The 27,915-nt window shown below is 33.7% G+C and overlaps 3 protein-coding genes across 3 annotated transcripts; 1 reads left to right on the top strand and 2 right to left on the bottom strand.

Annotated features, from left to right (window-relative positions):
• Positions 1 to 201: 201 nt before the first annotated feature.
• On the bottom strand, positions 202 to 3,450 carry LOC106711955. The gene is made up of 5 exons (XM_045680980.1): positions 3,252 to 3,450; positions 2,490 to 2,584; positions 1,927 to 2,100; positions 1,054 to 1,207; positions 202 to 530 (listed from the first exon to the last, which is right to left on the bottom strand). The coding sequence occupies exons 1-5, from the start codon at positions 3,259 to 3,261 to the stop codon at positions 409 to 411; spliced, it is 555 nt and encodes a 184-aa protein (XP_045536936.1). The 5' UTR covers positions 3,262 to 3,450; the 3' UTR covers positions 202 to 408.
• Positions 3,451 to 3,770: 320 nt separating this feature from the next.
• LOC106711977 (glycine-rich cell wall structural protein 1) lies at positions 3,771 to 5,278 on the bottom strand. The gene is made up of 2 exons (XM_014504413.2): positions 5,181 to 5,278; positions 3,771 to 4,949 (listed from the first exon to the last, which is right to left on the bottom strand). The coding sequence occupies exons 1-2, from the start codon at positions 5,196 to 5,198 to the stop codon at positions 3,954 to 3,956; spliced, it is 1,014 nt and encodes a 337-aa protein (XP_014359899.2). The 5' UTR covers positions 5,199 to 5,278; the 3' UTR covers positions 3,771 to 3,953.
• Positions 5,279 to 17,412: 12,134 nt separating this feature from the next.
• LOC106711969 (tetra-peptide repeat homeobox protein 1) lies at positions 17,413 to 20,899 on the top strand. Its single transcript, XM_014504401.2, has 4 exons — positions 17,413 to 17,509; positions 18,360 to 18,716; positions 20,204 to 20,353; positions 20,472 to 20,899. Exons 1-4 carry the CDS (start codon positions 17,498 to 17,500, stop codon positions 20,643 to 20,645), a joined length of 693 nt encoding a protein of 230 aa, XP_014359887.2. The 5' UTR covers positions 17,413 to 17,497; the 3' UTR covers positions 20,646 to 20,899.
• The last annotated feature ends 7,016 nt before the right edge of the window (positions 20,900 to 27,915 follow it).

The following is a 27,915-nucleotide window of genomic DNA, read 5'->3' on the forward strand; positions in this document are numbered from 1 at the left end:
AATATAAAATGTTATTTAATGTCTGTAAATAATTAACGATATATAAGTGTTTATTGACATTATTAAAAATATACCAAATAAAATTAAGATTGATTTTTTAATTTCACTTATGTTTACGATTTTAAAGGGAATTAAAAAAACAAATAGGTAATTAGACGGACGCAATCGCTTAAAAAAACATTTAAAAAAAAATTGGTTCTTATAATTCAAAACAATACGAAATTGGATTTTCGCATGGATAGTATCACAATATGTTTGGAATATAAAGGCCACCTTACACGTACAGTTTAAGCCAGTCAGTAATTAACGTTCCCTATACGGATGGATTTTTTAGTCGCCATCGCTAAAATTATTATTGGAAACATCTGCTTAAAGCTATCCGTGTACGGCGGCCATATTATCATCGTATCACGCTGCACTATACCACATCTCATGGTTTAGAATATTTCTTAGTCGTTCCGTCTCATCTTTTTCTTCTTCTAACTGCTTATAGTAGCTGGCCACCAACATTAACATGTAGAAACGAAGTGCTGGAAAAATAAAAGCTCATAAATATGGTTTCCTTCTGAAAATGTCAATTAATAATCGTTAAATGCGTATTTTAACAGTCCTTAGTGTTGATTTCTCATACAAAATATAAACAAAGTAAGCTCTAGTCGTGGTGTTATGGAAACTTAACAGTGTTATACAACAACAACAACATATAATGCACGAATGGGCTGACTCGGCCGGTGCACGAGCACACAAAACAGGCGTGAAGTGGAAGTAATTCCGTGTTTCGGCGGATAGGTGTGCTTGTCGGAAGCCTTATTGTAGTCCTCTTTTCTTCCCACCGCAGCGCATCAAGAATTGAAGGTGTCTGCGTCGCGGTTGTTTCGGTATTTCGGCGAATTCTAATGACTGCTCGTTTGCCACCTTATATTATAAAACATAAACTATTGCTCCTACTATAACTTAATCTACTCTAAGCTTAGTTAGTTACTTCATCTTACTTGGTGACTTCATAAATTTTAGATGGCTGAAGAAAGTTTTCAAGACTTATGAAATACTTACTGAGTCCCAAAAACTCGAAAACGTAAAGAATCAAGGAATTTTCGCCGGAATGTATGATGACGTTGAGTGTACTCCAGAAGATAAACATGAAAACTGACGTCATCACCTGCACAGTCGTCCACACCAGCCATGGACGGATCAAGTTTGCTTTCTCCTGGAATGGAAGTCATTACATTTTTAAATACATGACGGAGTTAAGAGAGGTGGATGTCAATCCCGAAGGCGGACCGTCATTGTGATTTTTATCCTCTAATATGGGTTTGCGTACATCAGAGATAATGAAAAAATAATCGCGTAATATCAGTAACTCGACACACCTACATCCATTTGGGGTTGCCCGCTCTTAAACCAACCAAATGTTGCCAACACCAAAAATCATCATTTGATAGTAAATTTAATCAACCAAAATTAACAATCGTTCCGCGCCGTTATACATATATGTTTTTTGATATTGCAAAAAGGTAGGAGGATTACTTTATCAATTTATCTTATTCCTCAATTACGATCAGTCGGTGGCCAGTTTAATTTAATGAAAAAGTTCTAGCTGCATGCAATGTCAAAACGCTGCTTACTACGACTTTTTTCTAGGTTACTACGACTTCTTCAATGATATATCATCCTCAAAATGACTATAAAACGTTATGTATTATGTAGTTTATTGTTCTCTCCGTCTGGAGAAGACCTTATAAAAATTCAGTCAACAATTTGCATTTTAATTCGAGTAGTCTATTATCGTGACAATAACTGTCTTGGTTCTCATTTAATGCTGGATAAAAAACATTTTTAGGAATAAAACAGTTTCAGTTGATTACTTTTTAACTAGTAAACGTGAAAGATGGTTCTATAGAACGTTACATAATATTTATCTCTTACCCTTAACACACCAACAAGCATAAGCGAGGTGATGATAAAAGTGGTGACATGAACGATAGTGATGAAAATAATGACACCGTACGACGCGATGACCTCTGACTCATCTTGTGACAGGTTTGACGGCAGCACGTTTAGAATCGCCAGGCATTGTGCTATAGCCATCACAGAGTATATCTGAAAAAAATAATTTTAAATAGTTTAATTCTTTTAAATCATATTTTATTTAGTTCTCTCTCTCTCTCAGTCTAGTCTCTTTTTTCTTCTTATTGCAAAAAAGAAATAGAACTTCTTTTATATTGAAAGGTTAATTGGTGTTAAATATTTGTTTACTTCTGCATTTTTAATCGATGACTGAAAAATTGCTGACTACTTCCTTTCCCTTCCCTTTATCCTGAAGTGTTTTCTCTCTCTATTCTTTCTTACTCAAAAGCTCTTCATCAATGTTAAAGAAATTTGAAATTACTTTGTCGGTTGTACTGAAGTAAATCCTAAATGCTAAATAAACCAGTTTGCTAATTTACTTAGTATAAAAAAAAAATAACTAGTGTATTTAGAATACTTACTATAATAACAAGCGCTGAAAAAACTGATCCAATTTTTAACGAGAAGCAACCGAAACGTTTCTGTCTTGGTATATTCTCCATTGAGAAAGGAAATTCTGAAAATAGACAATTTTATACTTCAATGTCCACATATTTTCTTTGATTTTGTTTATTTAAATTATTATAAAAAAAATAAAAAACATATCATACTAGCTGTCGCCCGCGACTCCGTCCGCGCGCATTTAAAAAATGGGGGGGAGGGTTATGAAAAATACATGTTGGCCGATTCTCAGACCTACTGAATATGCTCACAAAATTTCATGAGAATCGGTCAAGCCGTTTCGGAGGAGTACGGTGACGAAAACTGTGACACGAGAATTTTATATATTAGATTGTCGAAATTAGTTTCAGAAATGATAAGAAACGCCTAAGTGAGTAGAACCGTCTATGTCTATATATCTATATATCTTAATAAATATAAACTAATTATTACCAAGTAATTTGCTAAAAATTTAAGTTACACTTTAATTTACTTTCAACCTTGACGTTGGCGAAATCATCGAAAAAACGATGGAGTCGACTATTAATTAAAAGAAGAAGAAGAAAGGAAAAAACTACTCACGATATATTTCTGAAGATCAAAACAGAAAACTTAAAGTGAAAGAAAAGAAGCAAACTATGTAAAACTAAATAAACAAACAAACAATGATTCATAATTTATTATCTTCTCTCAATACTCATTACGAATAAACAAAACACAGTAATTAAACAAAACAAACTCACTGGCACCCATTTTGCTTTGACCTTTCACTTTTGAGTTATTTATAAAAAAATCTACTTTATAAATCAGCTGCCGCCACGACTTCTCGAACACTGATAGTCCGTTATCGACGGCCAACTAATCACGCACTAGATAATGTGCGCTATCAAGAAAACCAATATCCAAATTAGAAAGAAAACACGATAACAATAATTTTGCCAATATTTGTCTGTGACGTAGGAACTAGTTAAGTAAATAGAATTTGGAAGTTACTAGATAACCTAATTCTGTAAATTTTAAACAATTAATCACCTTAATTGACATGCGAATTCATTTCTGTAAATTGTCTGATTTTTGCATTAAAAATTATTCCTAGAGTAAAAACTTATCGCAGGAAAAAATTACGCTTTTAATCATGACAAAAGTAAAAAATGTCTTCCTTATTCTCGTGTATATTCGGATAGAAGAGTATGATATAACTAAGTACCTTGATAAAAAGTTGTGTGGTAAAAAAGATGCTTCGTAATAAAAATGCATTGACATTGACTTAAAACATTTATTTCTAAGAACAGAAAAGTAAACTTATATTAAAGCCGCCCATAAAACACCGTTAAATATCTGTACTGGTTATAACTGTGTTGGGGTTTTCACCCAAACTGATAATAATTGAGCATTTGGTACAATTTAATCTATTAAGGACTTAAAATTCTAATTAATGAAAGTCTTCAATGATGGTCTACAATATGTCCATGAGATTCAAGATAACCGTGACCTCCGTGACTAGAAATAATGCCTCCTCCGTATCCAGAAGAAATAACTGCGCCTCCTCCATATCCTGATCCGATAACGGCTCCTCCGCCGTAACCTGAACCAATAACAGCCCCTCCGCCGTAACCTGAACCAATAACAGCACCTCCGCCGTAACCTGAACCAATTACAGCGCCTCCGCCATAGCCCGATCCGATTACAGCACCTCCGCCGATACCAGATGCAACAATAGAACCTCCTCCGAGCCCTCCACCTATGCCTGCACCTCCAGCACTCGTTACAACAGTTCCAACGGGAACGGCTACAGGTTGAGGAACACCGACTGGCACAGGAGCGGGAACGCCAACCGGTACGGGCTGCGGTACCGGTATACCAACACCTTGAGTCACGGTCACCGGCACAGGCTGAGCGACCGGGTACGGTACAGGTCGGTCAACTGGTACAGCTACCGGTCTCGTAACTACATGCGGTACGGGTTGCGGTACCGACACAGGCACTGGGCGCGGTCTATCCACGGGTACTCCTACTGGCACTGCGACAGGAACCGCTCGTGGTACACCAACTGGTACAGGCTGGGGTACGGGGATAGCGACACCGTTGTTGATCTCTGAGTACGTGTGGCGAGTCGGTACGCCAGCGGCAGCAAGGGCGGCTGCCTGGCCTATTCCGCCACCGATGCCTACGCCGGAACTTACGCCAAGTCCACCGATTCCACCACCGATACCGCCGATGCCGCTGCCGATGCCGCTGCCGATGCCGCCGCCGATTACCCTGCCATAGCCGATGCCAGATGATATACCGATTCCAGAGCTGATTCCAATACCGCCGCCGTGGCCGATGCCGATTCCATGGCCGTAACCAACGCCGATGCTAGCGTCTCTTTTCTTTTGCTCTTTTTGCCCTGCACTTTCTATTTGGATATAATTTGATATGAGGATTAAGGCGCATAAAATCTGAAAGAAAAATTAAATACTTTTCAGAACTAGAGAAAACAGAATAATGTATTTTTAACAATTTGTTTATGATTTCATAAAACGACAATATTTTAAAAATTTAAAAGATGTTTAAAAAATCGATTTTATGTTCTTTTGATTTAAAATGTAATATCAAAAAACCTTAGTTTCTGAATTGTGGAGTTCGATTAAGCCTTTTAATTAATTCATTAAAAATATTTATTAACTTACATATTGTAAACTAAACATTTTTTTAAGTAAATCGTGTTGTACGTGAGAGGAGTTGCAAGTGAGTGTATCGGGATAAGTAAGTTATGGTATTTATATGTTAGTTGGTGCAAAAGAGGCGAAACCCGATGCCAGAGCACGGCCGGAACCGCGGTGCAAACCTTGTCAAATGGAAGAAAGTTTAGAACTATAATGAGTATGATAAAACTACCAAATTGCGAAAACAAAAATTTTATATGCTTAATGTGAAAATGTCTATACGCTTTGCTTATTTACTGGTCTAGTATCTTTTTAAGAGTGCCTCATAGTCAAATTTTAAATTATTAAAATTGGTCAATAGTTTTTATTTTTGCGTAATAGCACTAATGTGGAAAAAAAAAATATTTTTTATTCTTAGTTTAAAACTAAGTAAATTAATATTATTAAAAGAACAGCTCTATGTGATATCTGAGTTGATGTTTCTTACGCACATGTGATCTCGTCTGTCTTAGGTAAAACTAGAACAGCTTCAAGTTCCAAGTAAGACAAGACCTATACGTAATCACAACCTGTATTATGTAAGGATTATCAAATTCTGGTAATAATAATAGTTCGAGTTGTGTACGGAAATGTCACAAAGTATTTTCTAAGTTCTTATTTAATAGTTTGTGTTATTAACAGATAACAGTAATATTTTGCTGTCAGAAATGTTAGACTCTTAATTATTAACTAGACTCAAATATTGTTATTATTAAAATCAGCTACTTTTGACGTGAAGCATAATACTTCTCCTTTTTGGATTAGTAAAACCTCCTTCTAAAAATTGCTCATATATATTATATAAATCCTTTCGCATATTAGAGTTATGTTCAGTAGCTTTTTAAGCATTTCGATACAATGACACGGTGAGGTAATTTGAATTTGAATAAATAGGACAAGATTTTCAATTAAAATTGATTATTATTTTAAGCAAGTAATGCCATACTGAAAAACATATTGAAAACAGATTGAGTATTGCCAGATAAAACTACACAGATACCAAATAGTAATTTATTTTTAAACGTGTCATTTACATATTTTATGTGAGATAATTTTTTTCGCATTTTCAACTTGTTACATACATGTAAACCCTTTCATCATCAGCCCATACGTCTCCATTGAGGGGCTCTGCCTAGCCTAAGTTAGGGGTGACTAGACCATAATCAACCACGATGACCCAGTGCGGGTCGACTTCACACATATCTTTGAATTACATAACGTTTAATGTTTTCCTTCACTGTAAGAAAATCAAATAAATGTACATATTAGGTCCTTACATATGAAATTGGCGTTTTGTATGGGAGGAAAAAAAGTCGAATATTTTTTAATATAATATATTTAATTAATCAAAGTATGAACCATTATTTTCTATGCACTTTTGCCATCTTATAGGTAGTTCATTGATCCCTTTACTAAAAAAACCAGTCGGACGGGAATCAATAAAATCTTTGAAGACGATTTGGACTGCCCCATCGGAGTTGAATTTTTTCCCTTGCAAGAAGTTATCCAAATTTCGAAAAAAATGGTAATCTGTTGGAGCAAGGTCCGGGGAGTACGGAGGATGTCTTAGACTTTCCAATTGAAGCTCTTCTAATTTAGTAGCCGTCTGTTACGCAGTGTGTGGTCTAGCGTTGTCGTGAAGCAGCAGTGGCGTGGAGCGATTGACCAGCCTAGGTTGTTTAGCCGCTAGCTTTTCCATCATGGTTTGCAATTGCTGACAATAGACATCAGCCGTAATAGTCTGGCCAGATTTGAGAAAACTGTAATGAACAATACCGGCACTAGTCCACCAAACGCTTACAAGTAACTTTTTTGGGGTTAATTTTCGCTTGGGGCAGGATTTGGCTGGCTGGCCAGGATCCAACCATTGCGCTGAGCGCTTCCGATTATCGTAAAGAACCCATTTTTCATCACAGGTAATGATTCGGTTTAAAATACCTTCATTATTGTGCCGGTTTAGTAATGTAACGCAACAGTCGACGCGCGTTTGCCGGTTTGCTTCAGTCAATTCGTGAGGTACCCACCTTTCAAGCTTTTTAATCTTCCCAATTTGCTTCAAGTGAATTAAAACAGTTTTATCACTAACATCGCAGCCTGCAGCTAACTCGGACGTGGTTTGCGATGGATCCGCTTCCAAAATAGCCTTCAACTCTTCATTATCAACTTGAGTCTCAGGCCGTCCACGGGGCTTGTTTTGCAGATCGAAATTTCCAGAACGAAAACGTTGAACCAAAAACGAACTGTGTTTTCTTTTGCAACACGACCGCCATACACATCATTCACCCTTCGAGTCGTTTCCGCAGCACTAGTGCCACCGTAGAACTCGTACTCGAAAATAATGCGATATTTTTAGTTTTCCATTTTGTAAAATGAGTGACACAAACAGAAAAAAACAGAAGAAAAAAAACAAACGAATGACGGTCATCGAACCACAGATACATGAGTCTATAGCTGTACAAATTTGAATTTGGAATTCCTTACCAAAGAGGAGAAATTCGTGATTAAATTGGCCAGTACGAAAAACGCCAATTTCATATGTAAGGACCTAATATATAAATCAAAAATAGAAACACATTGGTACATTACGGGATTCGAACCCAGGACCTGCCGATTACAAAGTACTTAACACCTGGGCCACCGACGCTCTGAGTAAAATACTGTATTTAAATGTTTAATATGTAATAACTTTTATAATTGTTTAATATATAATTTACTATTTACTTTCTGTTTTAACAAACTGTTACAACTAAATAACACTATTATTAAGCTAATTTTATGTAGAGCACTAAAACTCTATGTTTATAAGTGTGTAATTTACATAAATAAGTTTAAACAGGCAACAAACTGATTTACAGTTATGTGTAAGGTCGTCGTCGTCTATGGCGTCCCATAGTGTACAAAAATAATAAGGCTTTTATATGTAACATATAATTTAGAGCAGGTACTCGTGACTTTGTCCGCACGGAATTAAAAAAATAGTAATAAATTTAGCCTGTGTCAACCGGAGTTCTTGTAGCTTCTCAACAGGGAAACAATTTTTCAAATCGTTTCAGTAGTTTCGGAGCGTATTCAATACAAACAACGACAAACGAATCTTTCCTCTTTATAATATCAATAAAATAATTTTACTCATAAATATGAAACTATAGATGGATGGATGAATGGATAGATTGATGTTTGTTAGAAGGTATTTCCAGAAGGGCTAAAGGGATCTCGCTGAATGTAAAACATAGTCTGGATGAATATATAGGCTACTAATAAATTTGTTTTTTTAATTCCGCGCGAACTGAGTCACAGGCGACAGCTACTAACATTATACAAAAATATATATAGTCTTACAAGTTAAAAAGTAACAAATTAAATAAAAATATTTCGTATATTACAAACCACAAACGTGTATTTAAAGACAAATTGATCAACAAAACAATGCATTCAAAGTACGTTGAAGGAATATAAAAATTTACATGTTACATTTGACTGCACTTGTATGAATTTTGGTCAACCGTTTTGAAGTGACATTACTATATAAAAAATAATCTTGTCACGTAGTCCGTGTGCTTGTCTGAATTTCTATTATAAGTAAAACAAGATTGAGAGCGCGGACTTTAGCAGGTCGAATTGCACTTGTGTAAATACGTTGTGAATCTATACGGGTTTCGAAATGTTACCCGTTTTACAACACTGGTTGTGTTTCCTTAATTATTTTGTAAATGTAATGAACTGTCATATTTATGTATTATCTTTATCGGATTTTATGTTACTTTCGTAATACTATTAGTTAAAGTTTATTCAGTCGTAGTACATTCAGTCCTGGGTTCGATAAATGAGTTGGTTAAAAATGCAATTACTGAATGACTTTGACACAAAGTAATCTATCAATTCTGAAGATGAATTAAAAAGAGCTGTCAAAATGTAAATGTCTTTACATTTAATGCCTAAATGTCTTTACATTTAATGCATGCATTTTGAAATTTAAATATAACCCAGACTTAGATAAAAATGTTCTTTCGAGGCATCGAATTACATAACCCTTTAGCAATATCTGACCAACCATTCTGTCAGATTCACTAGAACATTCCAGGAATAGGCTCAGGTATGTCAATCGTAACATGAACAGTCCGTGTATAGCAGTATTACATTCTTTGCTCAACATCCAGTAATCAGGTCAATATGTCAGAGGAGATTTTTTATACAAGAGTTGAGGAAAATTGGGAGAATTTTCCAATACGACTCCACTACCGTAACATTATGTTGCCGTCTCTTTCATTCTCTTAGTATAGGTCCTGGGTTTGAATCCCGCCATGTACCAATGTGATTTTCGACTTTTCGATTTACATATATACATTTATCTGATGCTCTTACAAAAAAGAAAACATCGTGAGCAACCTGCGCATATCTACGAAGAAATTCAAAAATATGTGTAAAGTTAACCTGCACTCAGCAGCCAGAAGGTGACCAGCGTGGTAGACCCTTACTGGGACCGTATAGTGAGCTGATGATTATAAAGTTAACAGACTTTTAGTGAATCAAAATTGTACCTAAATATATAAGAATTATTTATAATTAATTAATCAACATAGAATCTTGCAACATACGTAACTCATCCTCATGTTACATTGATTTAAACTAGTCTTAGAGTTACGTGAATCAAATAATTCAGCATTGGAATGTCGGTCCCTCAGACATCGCCGCTACTAAATGTAAACAGATTTCCTGATGCAGTTTTTCCAACTAAAACGTAACCAGGTATCTTATCTCGTAACGAACCATTTCCTACTTGATTTACAATGTTACCTTTTCCTTTGTGACTTTTTTTGCCGATTAAGTAACTAATTTAATGGGTAACTACTAGTTCAGACATTCAGTAACAGATTCCTATGTTATATGATTAGTATGTCACGTTTGTTTATTATGTACTTGCAAGTAGCTTGATTACTTTATTAAGACGGGAATGGTTAGGTAATTTTAGGTCTTAAATTTGATACACGCTACTTGTGAAAAAAAAATATACGTGAGTCCAATGAAGTGATTCTTCTACAAAAATAATTTAAAAAACATTGGAATTATAATTTATAAAGCGGTAGTAGTTTTGTGATTCTTCTTTGCATAATACGTCTACTACAGATAATATATTTTGTTTGTAATTTTGGTTCTTGTGACTTCACAAACAATAACTAATAGGCACTGTCAACAAGGAATTGAATCCTTTGTCTTAATTCCAGCCGCTAGATGTCTCTGTTGTGTCGTTAATCCTTGACCCAATTCCTCTGCATCTATGACCCGCAGCAACCGGCTCTAATGTGACAAGTCGTTATGTAACGCAACGTAATAACTTGTAACGCTATTTGGCTGACGTCACCTTGCTACGAGGATTATAAAGGTGTTTATTCATTAAATGAAAAATATTTAAAAAGTAAATTAACATTGTTCCTTACATTTTAATATTGTAATTGCTCTACCGTAATAATGAAAACAAATCTTGCAGAAAACTTTGATGGTCTTTGCCAAATAATTAAAAATACGAGCGGAATCACGCGTAAGACATTTTAATTTGTTATTTGTGTGCAAGAATAAATCAATCATCCTAAGTAACATACAAATTACTTAAAGATATAAAGTCAAACCTGGATAAGCGGGAGTCATTGTCCGGTCCCGACGGACGACCTCCATAAGCGAGGAACTCGGGTAAGACAGAAACCTCTATAACAGAAAAAATATCTCAGTCACTTGGGTAGTTTGTTTTAAAAATTAAACTATAAAAAGTTGCTATTTTATATATAGGAAAGAAAAAAGACTATGCAAAGTGAAAAAAGAATAAAAATGTTAAAAAGATTCTTTTTCTCACGCTATTCAAAAAACACGAGAAATCCGATGACATATTTTTTTTAAATTTAATATGTTGCTATATTTAATAAATCAAGTGTATAGTCTTCTTAATCTTTGTAAGGATACGTCAGTGTATAATGTTGCATACGTACTACTAATCCAAAACGAGTGTCGCATACGTAATCAATACACGCATTATTCCGTGTGTACTTATTTCTATTGATCACATAAAACAAGTAAACCATCAAACCTTTTTAGTCAAAAAATTATCTTTTTACATTAATGTTTTCAATAGGGTTGCCACTTAGCTTTAACAAATACATGGAAGCTTTAAACTTCAGGCTAGGGTTGTGTTAATTAGTTTCAACTTACTATATATAATACATAGAAGATCTCCGTTCTTTCTTACCATTATAATATGTATGATACCTTAATATTAAGTCCACCTAAGTGGTCAATATCAGCCACTATACGTCCCCACTGAGGGGCTCGGAGCCTACCCCAAGTTAGTGGCGACTAGGCCATAGTCAACCACGCTGGCCAAGTGCGGGTTGGTTGACTTCACACATATCTTTAAATTTCTTCTCAGATATGTGCAGGTTGCATCACGATGTTTTCCTTCACCGTAAGAACGTCGGATAAATGTAACATATGTAAATCGAAAAACACGTTGGTACATGGCGGGATTCGAACCCTGGACCTGCAGATTCCAAGTCAAGTGCTTAACCCCTGAGCCACCGACGCTCTTCAGAGTGGTCAATATGTGATTCAGCAAATTGTCTACATTATCTATGTCTAGTTGCCTATAAAGATAGGTTAACAATTTTGAATTATATAAAGCTCATCAATTTTAATCTAATGCATAAGAATTCTTAATGTATTACAAACTGGTTTATACATGTGCCGTGAGATGAATGCATTTACTTGTGTCGACATTTCGTTTTAAAATGCCGCTTGTGAATGAGCCGCCCGCCGACGAACTGCCAAGCCGGAAGACGTGCAAAGGGGACAAGGCTACGATTATCTGGTGCATTAATCAAGTGCTTACATTTACAACTACAGTCGGATTTTAATGTATTAGTTACAAACGTTATCAATCGTTAAATATGTAGTTAATTAACCAATCTCTTATTGTAATTTAATAAATAACTAGAATTCTAACACAAAATTGGTTATGACAATTCGAGACCATCTTCTACGTTACAGGATTATCTTGTCTATGAACTTGGTGCTTCTGCGAATCACTCTTCACAGTAATCTTCCAGTGATACAATGAGATTCTAGCCGTCGACTATATAACCCAAATATACACGTTTAACTCTGAACATAATTCGATCTTTCTAGATGAAAATAAATAATTCAAAATCAACAAGTTCTATAACATTCCAGAAAGCACTCTCAAAAACCAGTTAGAACATTTGGACTATAAGTTAAAATGAATACATACATAGCCTCAAACATCTCCATACAACAATTAAATGAGAACCTGAGTATCTAGCAATGGATAGAAACGATGTACATAATTAGAAGCACAATCTAAAAGGGACAGTCCTTGGACCGAAGTAACAATGAAAGTAGATCATCTGGCATTCTTCGCGGGTCAAGAAACCCTTTGTTGTTGCAAAATAAAATCATCTTTATATACAGAGAAGTAAGTATTATATTTCATCAGCCTGACATCAGTTCAGTCTAAGAATTATCCTGTAGTTACTACGTCTAGATAAAGTTAGTTGTGGGAAACTGTGTGCCTTTCAAATAAGTGGTTATTTACCACTTGGATGTAGTCCGTAAGACATTCATTAAACTGTTCAGGAGCCATCAGAGTCTGATCGATCGAAGCATCCATTTCTGAGCTTAATGCACTTCGGAGAAAATAAACAGGACATTTGTCGAAAACATAATCTTTATCAGTTATCATTTCTTTAACAAGAAACTGCATTAACAACATTCCTGTTCAATTATTAAAGAATATAGCAAACTAAGAACTATATATGACCGTTACACATAGACCAGTGTTCCCCAAAGAAGGCGATAACGCCCCCTTGGGGGCGTTTGAAACCTAGGTGGGGACGATAAGAGGCCCAAAAAATGGGGGGCATTGAAATTAATTAAAGTAATGAAACTGTGGTTTTTAAGCTTTAGGGCTGAATAAAAATTAGGGGGCTCTGAAATATAATTGATTTTCAAAGGGGGCGGTGAAAGAAATAAGTTTGACAATCACTGACATAGACCATTACCATTTATTACATAACTAGCTGTAGCCCGTCAGCGCGGAATTAAAAAACGTAATAAGTAGTCTATGTATTCTTCAAGACTATGTTCTACATATGTGCCAAATTTCGTCAAAAACCAGTTGAACCGTTTCGGACATACAAACATCCATCTATCTAAACATTCGCATTTATAATATTAGTATGATAATGTATCTATCATTTCCCTTTTCCGTTTTATACAATACTAGCTTTTACCCGCGACTCCGTCCACGCGGGATAAACAATAGAAAACGGGGTAAAAATGATCCTATGTCCGTTTCCTGGTTCTAAGCTACCTGCCCACAAATTTTCAGTCAAATCGATTCAGCTGTTCTTGAGTTATAAATAGTGTAACTAACACGACTTTCTTTTATATATATATAGATAACAATGGTGTTGTTTGTTTTTTCAAAAATTTCGCAGTCACGAATACGTGCTACAAATGGCAGTCAAAAATCCACGCGTGACGCGATATGCACATTTATCGAAGCTTTCACATTACACAATTCGATCGAAATCAGTAAAAAAAATCCTTCAATTCATCGTGTTGTATGTAGCATATGAGGATATATAAAATCTAGGTTAATTCCACGTTTAGATTTCAGTTATCGACCAATCATCATCAAAAGGTTTATTTATTCAATATTGAAATTTAAACTCTAAAGTTAACATTTAACATACTAGAGGACTATAACTAATAAAGCAGAGGTACATAACAAATGGATAAAACAATTTAAACAATAATTTCCACAACATTTTTCATTATTAAAACAACTCAAAAAACACTTTGTATTGCAAACATTGTACGAATTGGGATGTTCACTTATAGAAAGAAAACACACAAATTTTTAACACAAATAAAGAAGTTAGTAAATAATAACTTCAATACTAACGCTACTAGTATTTGCTATTTTGATGAGTTTTGACGAAACTTTTTGTAGAAATAAATAAACAAACTTGATAAAAGATTGACAACTCCTGCTATATACTTATATATATACTTAGGAAGCAAGGTATTGTTAGGTATCCGATTTCGTGTTCTGCGCGAACTGGTGTAGCGGGTGGGTTGCAACATTTTATGCAATGCACTAGGTAACTGTGACCATAAACATAAGTTGACAAATCTATTATTTAACATCTAATACTACAGCTTATAATATTGTAGAGCGCCTTCATCCCTAAAAGGCAGTGAATTGCAATCTATAAAAACTTTTTAAGCTAACCACGTATAGAATCTATTCTGAGTACGATTTTTCTGATATCCATTGTTTAGGAAATTTTGTTTCTCTTCAATAGAATGATTTGTGTAATATTATAATGTAAGTTATTTACATTTCTTATACCAATGTTATTGTTTCGGAACAGTTTTAGAACATAAGCGTTAAAGGAACGGACGGTAAGCAAATGTTTTCTACAATAATCTAACGGTTAAAGACACGGATTAGAGATCGTGCTTTCGTGAGTTTAATTGCCATCATTCGACTCTTTTGGTAAAGCAACAAGCTTCAAACTTACTTGAAATGGAAAACAAATATTACTAAACTAGATATCGCCCTCGACTCCGTCCGCACAGAATTAAAAATAATTTAATTAGTAGCCTATTTGTTTTTCCAGACTATGTTCTACATGTATACCGAATTATAGCCATCCATTGAGCTGTTTAGGCTTCTAACAAATCATCCATCTAAACTTTTGCATTTATAATAATAGTAAGAAGTACTAAGATTACATTTAAATTAACCAGCTTACATTTAATTAAATTAAAGAAAGATATTTTGGTTACCACAAAAATGATCTTTCATTTAATATTATATCTTTACACAATAAAATAAATCATCAATAATAAATATTCCACTTAAAGAAATATAAATTTCATCTATTTCCATAAATATTTATAGCTTTATGCAAAATATTAACAAATTGAAATCTATATTTGACACTGCAACAAAACTGGTCTAATCTATCACTGAGTGGTCTGAATATTTAAACAGATTAATACGTTTCATTGATACTGATATATTGTTCAATTACGAAATTTTAATTATACGAAGCTTATAAAAATCCTTTTTGATTCCGAACTGCAATAAATAAATTTATTACATTAATTGAATTTAATTTAACATAAAATAAGTTACAAAAACATCTAATAGTTAGAACTCATCATAAAAAATGTAGACAGTGTTTCAATTATATTTTAGGTTAAACAAATGTCAACGTTTTCATTGCACTTTAATATTAGACATTACCAGAAATCATGATATTAAATATAATTATGCATAGCCTTCCGAAATGTTATCTTGATAAATATATAACAAAGTAACTGTTCCAGTAATAAATACTAGAAGCAGTTTTTATGATGCATATTTATGAGTAAAACATACCCTTTTATAACCACATTGACGTCCAAAACGTCAAAGGATTAAAACACCTATTTAACTAAACTAATATTTTTTGGAGTAATACAGATTAATTTTAAGTTATTCAGACGTCTTGTAATACCATTTTTACAAGTATAGTTTATATTCATCCCAATAAAATCTCTTACTCGACAGATTGATATATGAGTTTTTTTTCTATTTCTATTCCTTATTGAAATTTCGTAGAAGTAGTGGCATTCGAGCTTATAATTCTACTTTTAATAATTACTAGCAGGTGACCATCAACTTCGTCCGCGTGGAATTAAAAAAAAACAAGTTATAAAATTAGTCTATGTCACCCAGGGATAGTGTAACTTCCCAACAGTGAAAGATCTTTTCATTACGTTTTAGTAGTTTCGAAGCATATTCAATGCAACTACAAAATCTTTCCTGTATATAATATTAGTATAGACTAGTTACTAGTAATAATCGCAAGACATTAAAAATATAACTACTGTATAACGCGTATTGATGTTCATAGAACCTCCTTGGTAGCACGGCAGAACATGTAAGCTGCCTAGGAGGTCGTATTGGCCGGTAACGCGAAGCCGTGCATAATAGATGAAGAAATAAAAACAGTTGAGAAATAAAAGTTGTAAAAAATGTTGTAAAAAGAGAGAAATAGTTTTGTTTTATAGTTATATTTTATTGTTTGTGATATTAACAATTTATTTAGTATAGATGAGTAAATTAAACCCTTTTTAAAGTTGATGTCAAGAAGTTGAATAAATGATCATATTGGAAAGGTGTATAGTTTACAATTGTATTATCTTCTCGGAAAGTATTCCAGAGGGTGTTATAAAACTACATAAATATACTCTACTCTCATATACTCTTTGCCACAAAATAATGAGATCATGCTAAAATTTATCATAAAATACAGTCCACTTTCTATATTAAAAAAAATTTAAAACGTGTGAAAATTACGAAATAACGCTGTCTTGTTACAATAGCAGTAGTTCAAACATTTGTTGCAGGTCTACTGGCCCAACCCCGGATATTAACCTAACTAAAACAAGAAGCAAGTTATCTTACTTTCAAATATTAACAAATCGTATTTAATTGTTTAATTAAAATATAGCAATTAATGTCAAATATCATTGCAACATATTACGGCCATGTAAAAGATATAAACGAGATTCAATTCAATGACCATAAAGAATGTATAATTTTTTTGACTTTAAAAAACTACATGAATACGATATTATTTTACAAAAAAAAAAATGTTTGAAATAATACAAAAATTTAAAGACATTTCAGTTGCAGTAGGAACGCTAAAGTGTGTGAAGAAATTACAAATGTTTTCCTTACTAGTGTAATTAGCTTTATCCCTTAAATCTTTTAGATCTAAAATTCATATAATTCAACTAAAATAATACAGTCTTAGTTAATATTATATTTACTAACCAGATTAATTTACAAGCTCTACTATACTAACCCACAATCTTACTTCTAACTTATTAACTAACTAATATTATTAATGCGAATGTTTAGATGGATGGATGTTTGTTTGTTTGAAGGTATCTCCAGAACGGATCTCGATGAAATTATCATAGATATAGATCATAGTCTGGAAGAATATATTGGCTATTTATTATGTTTACGTTTAATTCCGCGAAGAAGGAGACGCGAGCGATAGCTAGTGTTACAAATAATGGCGTTTGACGTAAAAATCCTTCGACCTATAGTAGGGGCAGTGCGTACCAGTCTTATATAAAGTTCTTACCTTGCAAACAGGGTACACATGACCAGTGGTCACCAACAGTGTTAGTTAACTAAGTGTTGTGCGTGATACCTTACAAGCAAAATGAAAGCCTTCGTAAGTGTAATTTGTGTCTTTTATTAAATAACGAAAATAAATTAATAAAGAAAAAACAAGAGATTTAATATTTATAGAAATAAATAAAACATATATTTAATAATCCATTTCAAATAATAAAAATCAAGTAAATAAAAATTAAATTACAAAGTTACAAATGAAACTTTTATTAAAAAAATTTAAATTAGATTAAAAATTTTACGATATTTATTTTAAAAAAAAAACTCATCAATGTGAGATTTGTTAGTTTGAATAGATAAATTTAAAATTAATCGTATTTTAAATAAAGATATCTTCAATTAATATTGAACCGTAATTTCGTTTACAGCTAAATGTATAAATTATTGTTCTTTTTTATTATTTAAACTAACCTTAAAGCTTAGGATTTGATTTAATTTTAGATTTTAAATCAGTAGATTCGAACCTATGACTTAATAATTTGTAATCCGAACCAATATTCCACAACTGCTAATGCAAGCGGCACTATAATAATAGATAGTACAAAACAATGAAATCGAAAGCAATAATAACAAAAATAAACAAACTGTATTGATTCATCATTTCTTATCATATTCGTAGCTGTTTAATAATTCAAGTGACAATCGAAATTTCGATTTCGTCTACACCGGGACGCATGCTAAGTAGAGTGAAGTCATTGCACGTAACGTGGTAAAAGTCGTTCATTGTTTTCATTCAATAGTAATATTAGAGTACGTTTCAATAAAAAGGGATGCTTTAGAACATTTTAGAACGAAAACATGGTCGACGATAATTTAGTCAGAAAACGAAATGTCAGTCAAATATTAATGTCAGGTCTTAAATGTTATTATTTCTTTCTTTTCTTTCCCAGATCGCAATCCTCTTCATGACGGCATCAGTTCTCGCTGAACCTAGCAAAGTTATTCAAAAGCGGAGTGGACTGGTCGGACATTACGCTGCTGCCGCACCCATCATACATTCCGGCTACAGCCTGGGAGGTTACGGCTTTGGTGGCGGTCTCAGCTCAGGGTACGCCACCGGCCTCACCTCAGGGTTAGGTGCTGCGCTAGCTGCAGGACCAGGCATCGCTGTGGGACCAGGAGGCGCTATTGGCGGTGCCACAATCGTTGGTGCTGATGTTCACACGACTGTCACCAAGCACGTCGGCGTCCCCGTGCCAGCTCCTTACCCTGTGGCAGTAGACAGGCCTTACCCTGTCCCCGTCAGGGTAAGAATTTAATCTATTGTATTTTTGGTTAACACATATATACAGAGCTGGGCATTAACTCGTTAATCCGTTAATCGTTAATTAACGAAGTTAACATTTTGCTTAACGGATTAACTTTTAAGTTAACTTCAAAAAGTGTTAACGCTTTTGTTAACTTCCGTTAAACTCAACTTCCGTTAAAAAAAGTCCGTTAATCGTTAAATTAGAAACTTGGAGACGTGCTGTCATTTTGTTAAAATTACGCGCCACGCCAGGCTCGTAAGTTCAGCTATGTTGGGCGACTGTCGGCGACTCGAATGGTGAACGAACGAGTTGATAATTGACATATGTGAAGTTCGCGTGCAAGTGTGATGCATCAGAGCATCCGGGAAAGACGTGACTAACAGGACAAAATCAAAAGAAGGTTCGAAATAGTTTATTTTATTACGAGTATGTTATAGCCCACATTCCCAACGCTTTGTCCCTGCCAGACGCCACTTTTTGAGCAACTGTATTAAAAAACTTTTTTACTCGTGCTTTTTCAAACTCGTGCGTTCTCTTTTCCAACTGTCAAAATAATGTCTGTTATAAAGAAAAACCAACCACGAAGTTTTAAAATAAAATATCAATGTAGTTTTTATGATTCATGCAAATATTTCTAAAAAGAAGCTCCTAATTTGTTACAATATCAAATTTAATGATTTGATTCAATGAATTAGGTTAGGTTTCATTTTATTTAATCTCATTAAATTTAATTTTCATTTCATATCAATAAAAATAAACTATTGAAGACTTGGCTGTTTGGGCATAGTTCCCTTTGCCTACCCAGAATGGGTGAAGAAAACAATAAAAAATCTCTGTTTGTATTATTTTATGGTTGGCGCCATTTTCCAAACATTTTAGTTAGTTGGGTTTATTGTGTTTTTATTATTATTCTATTAAATTGCTTAATTTTTTCGCAACTGTATCAAAAATAGTTGTTTAGTACACGTGCGAAACTGTCATTACAACTTGTTCCAACTGTCAACTTGTAGACATTTATTTTGTCGGAACTCTTTGCAACGACAGGCTTTCCGCACTCGTAATGAAATATACTATAATGCATTCATACTTGTCTCTAATACTAATGTGTTATAGAATGTATAGTCAAATTACTATTTTAAACAAGTGTCGCCACATAAGTGTTAAATTAGTATGTATAATTTTGGTATGGTTAACTGTTAACGATTAACTTTAACTTGCGTTAAATTTTCGAGAATTTAACGCTTTAACGATTAACGAAGTTAATTTTTTAATTAACGAATTAACGATTAACGAAGTTAACTTTTCGATTAACTGTGCCCACCTGTGCATATATAGAATTATAAAATGATTGAAGAATATCTTTGTCAATCCTGTAGATTGTATTGTCAATTGTTATCATCAAAAAATCAAGTATCAAGTTTCTAAACCTAACGTTAAACAAAACACTAATAAGACCAAACTAAACGTGTCGTGAATAATTCCAGGTAGCGGTGCCAGTACCAGTAGACCGGCCATACGCTGTCGCAGTGCCAAGGCCCTACCCAGTAGCGGTTGAGAAGCACGTCGCAGTGCCAGTCGACAGGCCAGTTCCTTACCCGGTTCCACACGCAGTTCCTTACCCAGTTATCAAACAGGTAAAGCAAAATATTTAGTCTCCAAAATGTTTACTACATAAATTTTATGAACTATCATAATAAATCCCTTCACTAAACGATGATAAATCCAAACTAAACGTGACGCAAATCATTCCAGGTCGGAGTTCCAGTTCCCGCTCCATACGCTGTGCCAGTACCCAAACCTGTAGCAGTTCCAGTGCCCCAACCGTTGGGAGTACCAGTAGTCAAGTCCATCGTCACCTCAGGACTGGGAGCGTCCCTCTATGGTGCTGGTCTCCACGGTCACGGACTCGCTTCTAAGATCTGGTGAAGAGGTGCGAATTGAACACTCGATTGTTATTTGAAACAAAAATTATGATCGTAAATACCACTTGGATAAAAAGGTTATGTTATTCGCTGAAAGAGTACCTTTCTACTGATGTTAAAATTAAAAAAAAAATCAGCAAGCAAAGTTTTACAAACTTTGGAAATGATGCGGCTAGTTTACGTCTAACAGTTTTTTGCGTTTATAGTCGAAAGTATTACGAAATAGGTTTTAATGGCTTCACTTGTACGTGGTCATAACATAAATGTCTTTTAACTAGATTAATGGTGCAAAGTTTAACCAAAATGGCGGAAGATTTTTTGGAAATTGTGTTTAACAAGCGAGTGTTCGATGGATCGAAGGCTTTTATTGAGGCTCTAATAGTCACGAATGATAATGTGATTTAGTTAGATTTAGTAATCTGTATTTAGTATATGTAATTTAGTTATCTGTCTGTATGGCTCTCTATGGAGGTTTGGGTCGATGTGCAATTGTTTGTAGCTTGCTTTCATTTTTTTGAAGTCTAAAAAATCCACTTTGTCGTAGAACATGTAAATGTTGTAAATGTCTGTACCAAAACTTTTTATTGTTATTATTATATTCTTTCATATTTTAGTATTTGAACAGTTACCGATGCAGTTACAATATGTTTGTATAATTTTGTATACATTTTTATCGTTTATTTTTGGATCTCTTTCAATATCTTGGTGAAAAGAGGCTTCACGTATGTAACTATATACATATTATATACAAATTTAATTTGCTTTTGTATATAGCTCATATAGTGTAAGAATGAATACAATTTGTTTCGACCGCAGTCGACTAAAAACTATTTTTGTATTGTCTTTTATAATAAAAAATATTAAGAAAAATTTTACTTTTATTTATTTACTATCGCTTAATAAGTAGCCTATGTGTTCTTCCAGACTATGTTCTACATACATTCCATCCATCCACCCATCTAAACATTTGCATTTATAATATTAGTAAGGTAACTAGAAACTTGAACCTAAAATAAAAAAATATGTCACCAAATTTACTCTTTGGCAGAAAAACTCTTAATAGAAAATGAAAATATTTATAACAAGATACCTGATAGAAAGAAGAGACGAGTCTCTTTTTCGCATTTAGTAATAATTTAACTCTAAGAGACACATCTCTGGTGATACAATATTTTATGTTCCTGATAAATCAATTAAACAGGCAAAATATGTGATCTAAGCAGACAAAACGTTTCTTAGTATTATGATTAATTTGGATGAAGTTATGTTATTAGATGGATAAAACCTTCTAAAAGTGAAGTAGCCCAAACATTTGTTCTACTTATCCTAACAAAATGCAATTTTATTCGACAGAAAAGCAATTGGAATTCTAATGTTCCGATACATTACCGTGTCAGTGGGCGTGCTAGCGGGCAAGGATTCATTTGTCGCTTGCTGTTACGCAATCTAAAGCTAAATCGCTTCCTTGTCACGTTTACAGACATTGCGTAATTATCCTTTTCTATTAAACTTGGTCAATACTTACATAGATGATTATTTAATTTTAAATTAGGACATTCAAGTACATTTGTCTTAGAAGATTAGCTAGAATAAGTGGCTATCGTTAACCAACAGTACTCTCCAACATTCAAATAAATTCTCTTGTCTTCTTTTCTAATTTAAATGTTAGTAGAATATTTGAAAACTACCCTAATATTATATAGAGACAAGATTTGATTGCTTGTTTGTTCGTATTGAAAAGGCTTAGAAACTACAGAACCGATTTGAAAAATTCATTCACTGTTGGGAATCTACACTATACCCGGGTGACATCTAATATATAAAAATTTCGTGTCGCGGTGTTTGTGGTTAAACTCCTCCGAAACGGCTTTCCCGATTCTCATGAAATTTTGTGTGCATATTGGGTAGGTCTGAGAATCGGACAACATCTATTTTTCATACCCCTATTAAGTTTTGTAGTAACTGAAGAAGATAAACGGGAAGATTAATTAGAGAAGACGGCAAAAAGCGAACTAAAGCTCCAAGAGGAAAGATTTGATAAGTCTAAATTTATTGTAAACTAGCTTTTACCCGCGACTCCGTCCGCGCGGAATAAAAAATAGAAAACGGGGAAAAAATTATCTTATGTCCCTTTCCTGGTTTTAAGCTACCCACCAATTTTCAGTCAAATCGATTCAGCCGTTCTGGAGTTATAAATAGTGTAACTAACACGACTTTCTTTTATATATATAGATTTTTTAAAAGTGGTGTCGAAGTCAAAGTACTTATATAATAAAACGTAATTTGTTCAGTTTAATGTTCAAGCCTAAATCAAAGATATTTTCATACGTTAAAGAAAAGCAACAAAATGTCATACAAATGTTTTGGCAATGAAAACTCACAGTAAGTGCAATAATCCAACCTTCGTGTAGTGAAAACTTAACTATCACTCTATCTATTACGAGGTTCAAGAATCACATCAGCAAAAAAACGACAAAGTTAGAATAGATAACATGTTTCTAACTAGATGGCGCTTATTCTAAAAATTTAAATGTTCTACTCTTACTAATTTTGAATTCTCCATTTTGATTCTAATTTAATAAAGTTGTAAAATTGTAGAGTTCAAATTAATTTAGTCAGTTTTTACATGTTTTCTGAAATGTATTTTTATGAATATTTGTATATCTATGGTCTCCGATTTAGCACTTTTTTTTCCATACATCAGTTTCACACGCTATATCTATATATATAAAAGAAAGTCGTGTTAGTTACACTATTTATAACTCAAGAACGGCTGAAACGATTTGACTGAAAATTGGTGGGCAGGTAGCTTAGAACCAGGAAACGGACATAGGATAATTTTTACACCGTTTTCTACTTTTTATTCCGCGCGGACGGAGTCGCGGGTAAAAGCTAGTATGTTATAGTTATTAGTGTCACGTGTATTAGTCATAGTTTTTTCACTATATAGACGTGTGACCATCGCTGGGCCGATGTCATGCATTATTAAACGAATATCGATCTGGTGACCTCGTAAAAACTATTGAACGGCAATAAATATGATTTGAAGAGTATGTATACTTCAAGTACATTGATATTATTTCTTCTTTATGAAAAAAAGATGAAAAACGAACAAGTGGCCAACTGATTGCGCTACAAAAGGGAACTGATGTCCACTGTCTATAGCCTTAAAGTCTTTTAAAGCTAAAAAATGTAACCAGCTATTCTATTTCTTTTAATTTACTTTACTGATAGTTTCGTTAAATCTCACTTATATTCTAAATGCGAATGTTTAGATAGATGGATGGATGTTTGTTTTTTTTATTTTACAAAGTGGCAAACGAGCAAGCGGCCTCATGAATTCGCCGAAATGACGAAGCGACCGCTGCCCATAGACATTCGCAATTACAGATGCGTTGCCTACTCTTAATATGCATCTCCTCCTAAGTTAAATCTTGTTTGAATGTATCTCCGGAACGATTCAATGGATCTTGATGAAATTTGGCACAGATATAAAACATAGTCTGGAGGAAGTCATAGTCACATAGGCTACTTATTATTATTTTTTTTAATACTGCGCGAACGGAGTCGCGGGCTACAGCTAGTAAAAGATAAAGATTGAGTATTAGAATCAATTCTTTTGTTTTTTCTTACATTAACTACATATTATGTACTCGCCTATAAAAAAAGTATGTTAAATTAACTCTTCATTAAATAAAGGCACCAATGAATGGGTCTTTTCAAATATCCAACATTCATTAACCTAAAACGATAAAGTTTGACTACCATTAATGGTAGTAAATTATTAACAAACCTAAGCAAAGCTAAGTCAGAACTAGTTCATAAATAACGATCGAGTTAAACCAGTACTGCTGAGTGAATTATTAATGTTTTACCTTTGGTCGTCCTCAATAAAGTTGTTTTACAACAAAAAAAGATATAATAGTTTCAAATCTTACTTTTATTATTTATTAATCTTACTAATATTATAAATACGAAAGTCAAGATGAATGTTTGTTAAAAGATATCTCCAGAATGGCTTAACGGATCTCTATGAAAGGTACGCAGTACACTGTGTGGAGGAATACATAGACTACATATGATCCTGGAAATATGTGCGGTTTCCCATAGGAGACGTTTGATTCACTTTGTAACTCAACAACAGTTCAACATAACATCTTATTCAAATTTTGCACAGATACAGTATTCTGTAAGTCAATCTCGAATAACATAACGAGATACTTTTCACTCACTTCGTCTCTGATCTCAAAATCCCCGATTAAAACATTTTGCTATCTCAGTCTTTTAAAGATAATGACATAGACGACGATATGTTTTCTAGAGAGGTTTTGGTCTCAGAAACCAACGGTAAATATAAGAAACTAGCTTTTACCCGCGACTCCGTCCGCGCGGAATAAAAAATAGAAAACGGGGTAAAAATTATCCTATGTCCGTTTCCTAGTTCTAAGCTACCTGTCCACCAATTTTCAGCTAAATCAGTTCGACCGATCTTGAGTTATAAATAGTGTAACTAACACGACTTTCTTTTATATATATAGATCTAACGTCTCTGAGTGTGTCTTGAATCCTAGCCACTAGATGGCGACATAGTCAAGTTGCCCGAAGATAGTGTGAACCAATCTGTGATTACAACTTTTTTTTTTACTTCCATTTACGTATGTATACAGAATGGTGGCTTAATTTATTCGATTCATTATTACTGTCTAGAGCTGTGTTAAAATAGTGTTACACTTATGTATTTACCTCCTTTGATAGGACAAGATTAAATTATAAATTATTCATAGAGTTACCGTCCCTTAACAACACCGAATAAGTCATTTTTATCTACTTTACAGGAGACGAAAAAAAACTGTCTATTTAAAATAAATCGATGGTTTTTTTTTAGTAATTTCTTAATAAATACGCTATTTAGCGATTAAGAAATAATTATTTCTATAGTTTTTGTCGATTTACTCTATTTTAACTTTTTTTACTATATTTATATACCTTTCAATTATAATTTGAGCAATAGTTAGACGCGAAATGCACAGCTCATTCTAACGGCATTCAAATGTGAAAACGGCCAAGTTTCGATTTGAGCGGTGTTATAAGCAAAGGGACGATATATGATATTTTTTTAATATATGTTATAAGGTGGCAAACGAGCAACCGGCCACATGAATTCGCCAAAGTAGCAAAGCGAGCGCTACCTATTGACATTTGCAATTGCAGATGCGTTGCCTACCTTTAATCAACTATCCTACCTTTAAATTTTTACCATGTCTAAAGTCATATGAATAATTAGGGCCGTAAACCAAATAAAAATGTTTACTTAATTTCAAATGAACGAAGTTTTAACTAGAGAGTACCATACCTAAAGAATTTAAAGTTTCCACAACACTACGATTTTCAACTCGCACGGAGAGTTGACACTGAACGTGTGAACGGCTTTGTATTTAAATTTGATTGTAGTTAAAATAAATAAAAAAACAGTTTTCGATATACAAAGGTTTATATAAATTTTTGAAATAATGCTTTTTTTTGTAGAAATATGTGATGTAAAGGAAAAAAATTTAATTTGATTTTTAAAAAGGATTAATATTATGTGAAGCAAAGGTTTGATAATTAATTTAATTAGAAATGTTCGTATGAAATTGCATTATGAAAGTATATTTACAGAGCTACTCTATAGGTAGTGCATTTTCGAATTAATACATTATAGGGCTGTTCATTAACAGATGACATGCGATTATTATATTGATATTTGCTCTAGCAAAACATTTTGTTATAAATCAGGTTTGTTACCGTTGATTTCCAATGATGTAACATTAAATCGAAATCTATTGTGATCACTCTTATTCTTCTTGAAAAAAATAGAGACAACAATATACTTTTGAATGGGTGCGTTGGTAGTGAAAACTGACTATCTTTCTCCTTTCACACTGATGAGAGAGCGTCGGTGGCTCAGGGGTTAAGCACTTGACTTGCAATCTGCAGGTCTTGGGTTCGAATCCCGCCATGTACCAATGTGTTTTTCGATTTTCGATTTACATATGTACATTTATCCGACGTTCTTACGGTGAAGGAAAACATCGTGATGCTGCACATATCTGAGAAGAAATTCAATGATATGTGTGAAGTCAACCCGCACTTGGCCAGCGTGGTTGACTATGGCCTAGTCACCCCTAACTTGGAATAGGCTCCGAGCCCCTCGGTGGGGACGTATAGTGAGCTGATGATGATGATGATGATGACACTGATGAGATAAGATGTCAGTAACGATAGAATTTTCGTCTTTTATGATACAAGGTTGGATTACCTAGTATTTTCTAAAGAAATTAAATTAGTTAAGCTCTCGTATTTATAAATAATTATTTGTTATGTTGACAACCCTAATAGTACTAATTATCTTTAGCGGAAACGAGATCAAATCAATTGGCCAACTGAGCCGGCGAGGAGTTGCCACATCTGTCAAAATGTTGCCACAAGCAGCCGCCAAAGCTTGCGCCTTGGAAAATTTTCCAACCACACTTGAGTCTATAAAAAACTATAGGCTTAATTTCTCTATTCCCACTTTATTTACTGATAGTTATCGTCATTTGAAATACATTTTGGTTCTTTTATCACCACAATTCAAGGACATAAGTAATTATCTTACTAATATTAAATGCGAAAGTTTAAATGGATGGATGGATGAATGTTTCTTTGAAGGTATTTCCGGAGCGGCATAACGGATCTTGATGATATTTAGTACAGATGTATAAAATAGTCTGGAAGAACACATGCTAGTTACTAGGATTTTTTTAATTGCGCGCGGACAGACTCGCGGGCGACACCTAGTTATAACATACCTGAGAAATAATTCCTATATACTAATAATTATAGTTTGACTGCGTTCTTTATAGATATAGACAAAATATTATTATAAAATTGTACACAAAAATCTAGATCATTTATATATTATATTTAACCTCGATTAAAAATGTCAATTAATTTCTTATGTGAAACTAAATGTTAATTACCACCTGTATATAATGCTATCCCTTTCACTGTCTTCGAAAAGGAGTGAACAAACGATATGTCTTTTACAATACTTTCGGCAGTGGAAATCGATAATTGATATTGACTATTTATATATACGATTTACTATAATTTTCACAAAGACATTTTATCGAAGAAAACTACCTACAGCTGTGTTTAACTGTAGCCCTTTATACTTCTTACTATTTTGATAAACTAAATAATGAATATGTTTTGATACTGGATAAACCTCTCCAAAATTTTTCACGTATCAT

The sequence above is a fragment of the Papilio machaon genome, chromosome 14 (assembly GCF_912999745.1).
Source record: "Papilio machaon chromosome 14, ilPapMach1.1, whole genome shotgun sequence".
Classification (NCBI taxonomy): Eukaryota; Metazoa; Arthropoda; class Insecta; order Lepidoptera; family Papilionidae; genus Papilio; species Papilio machaon.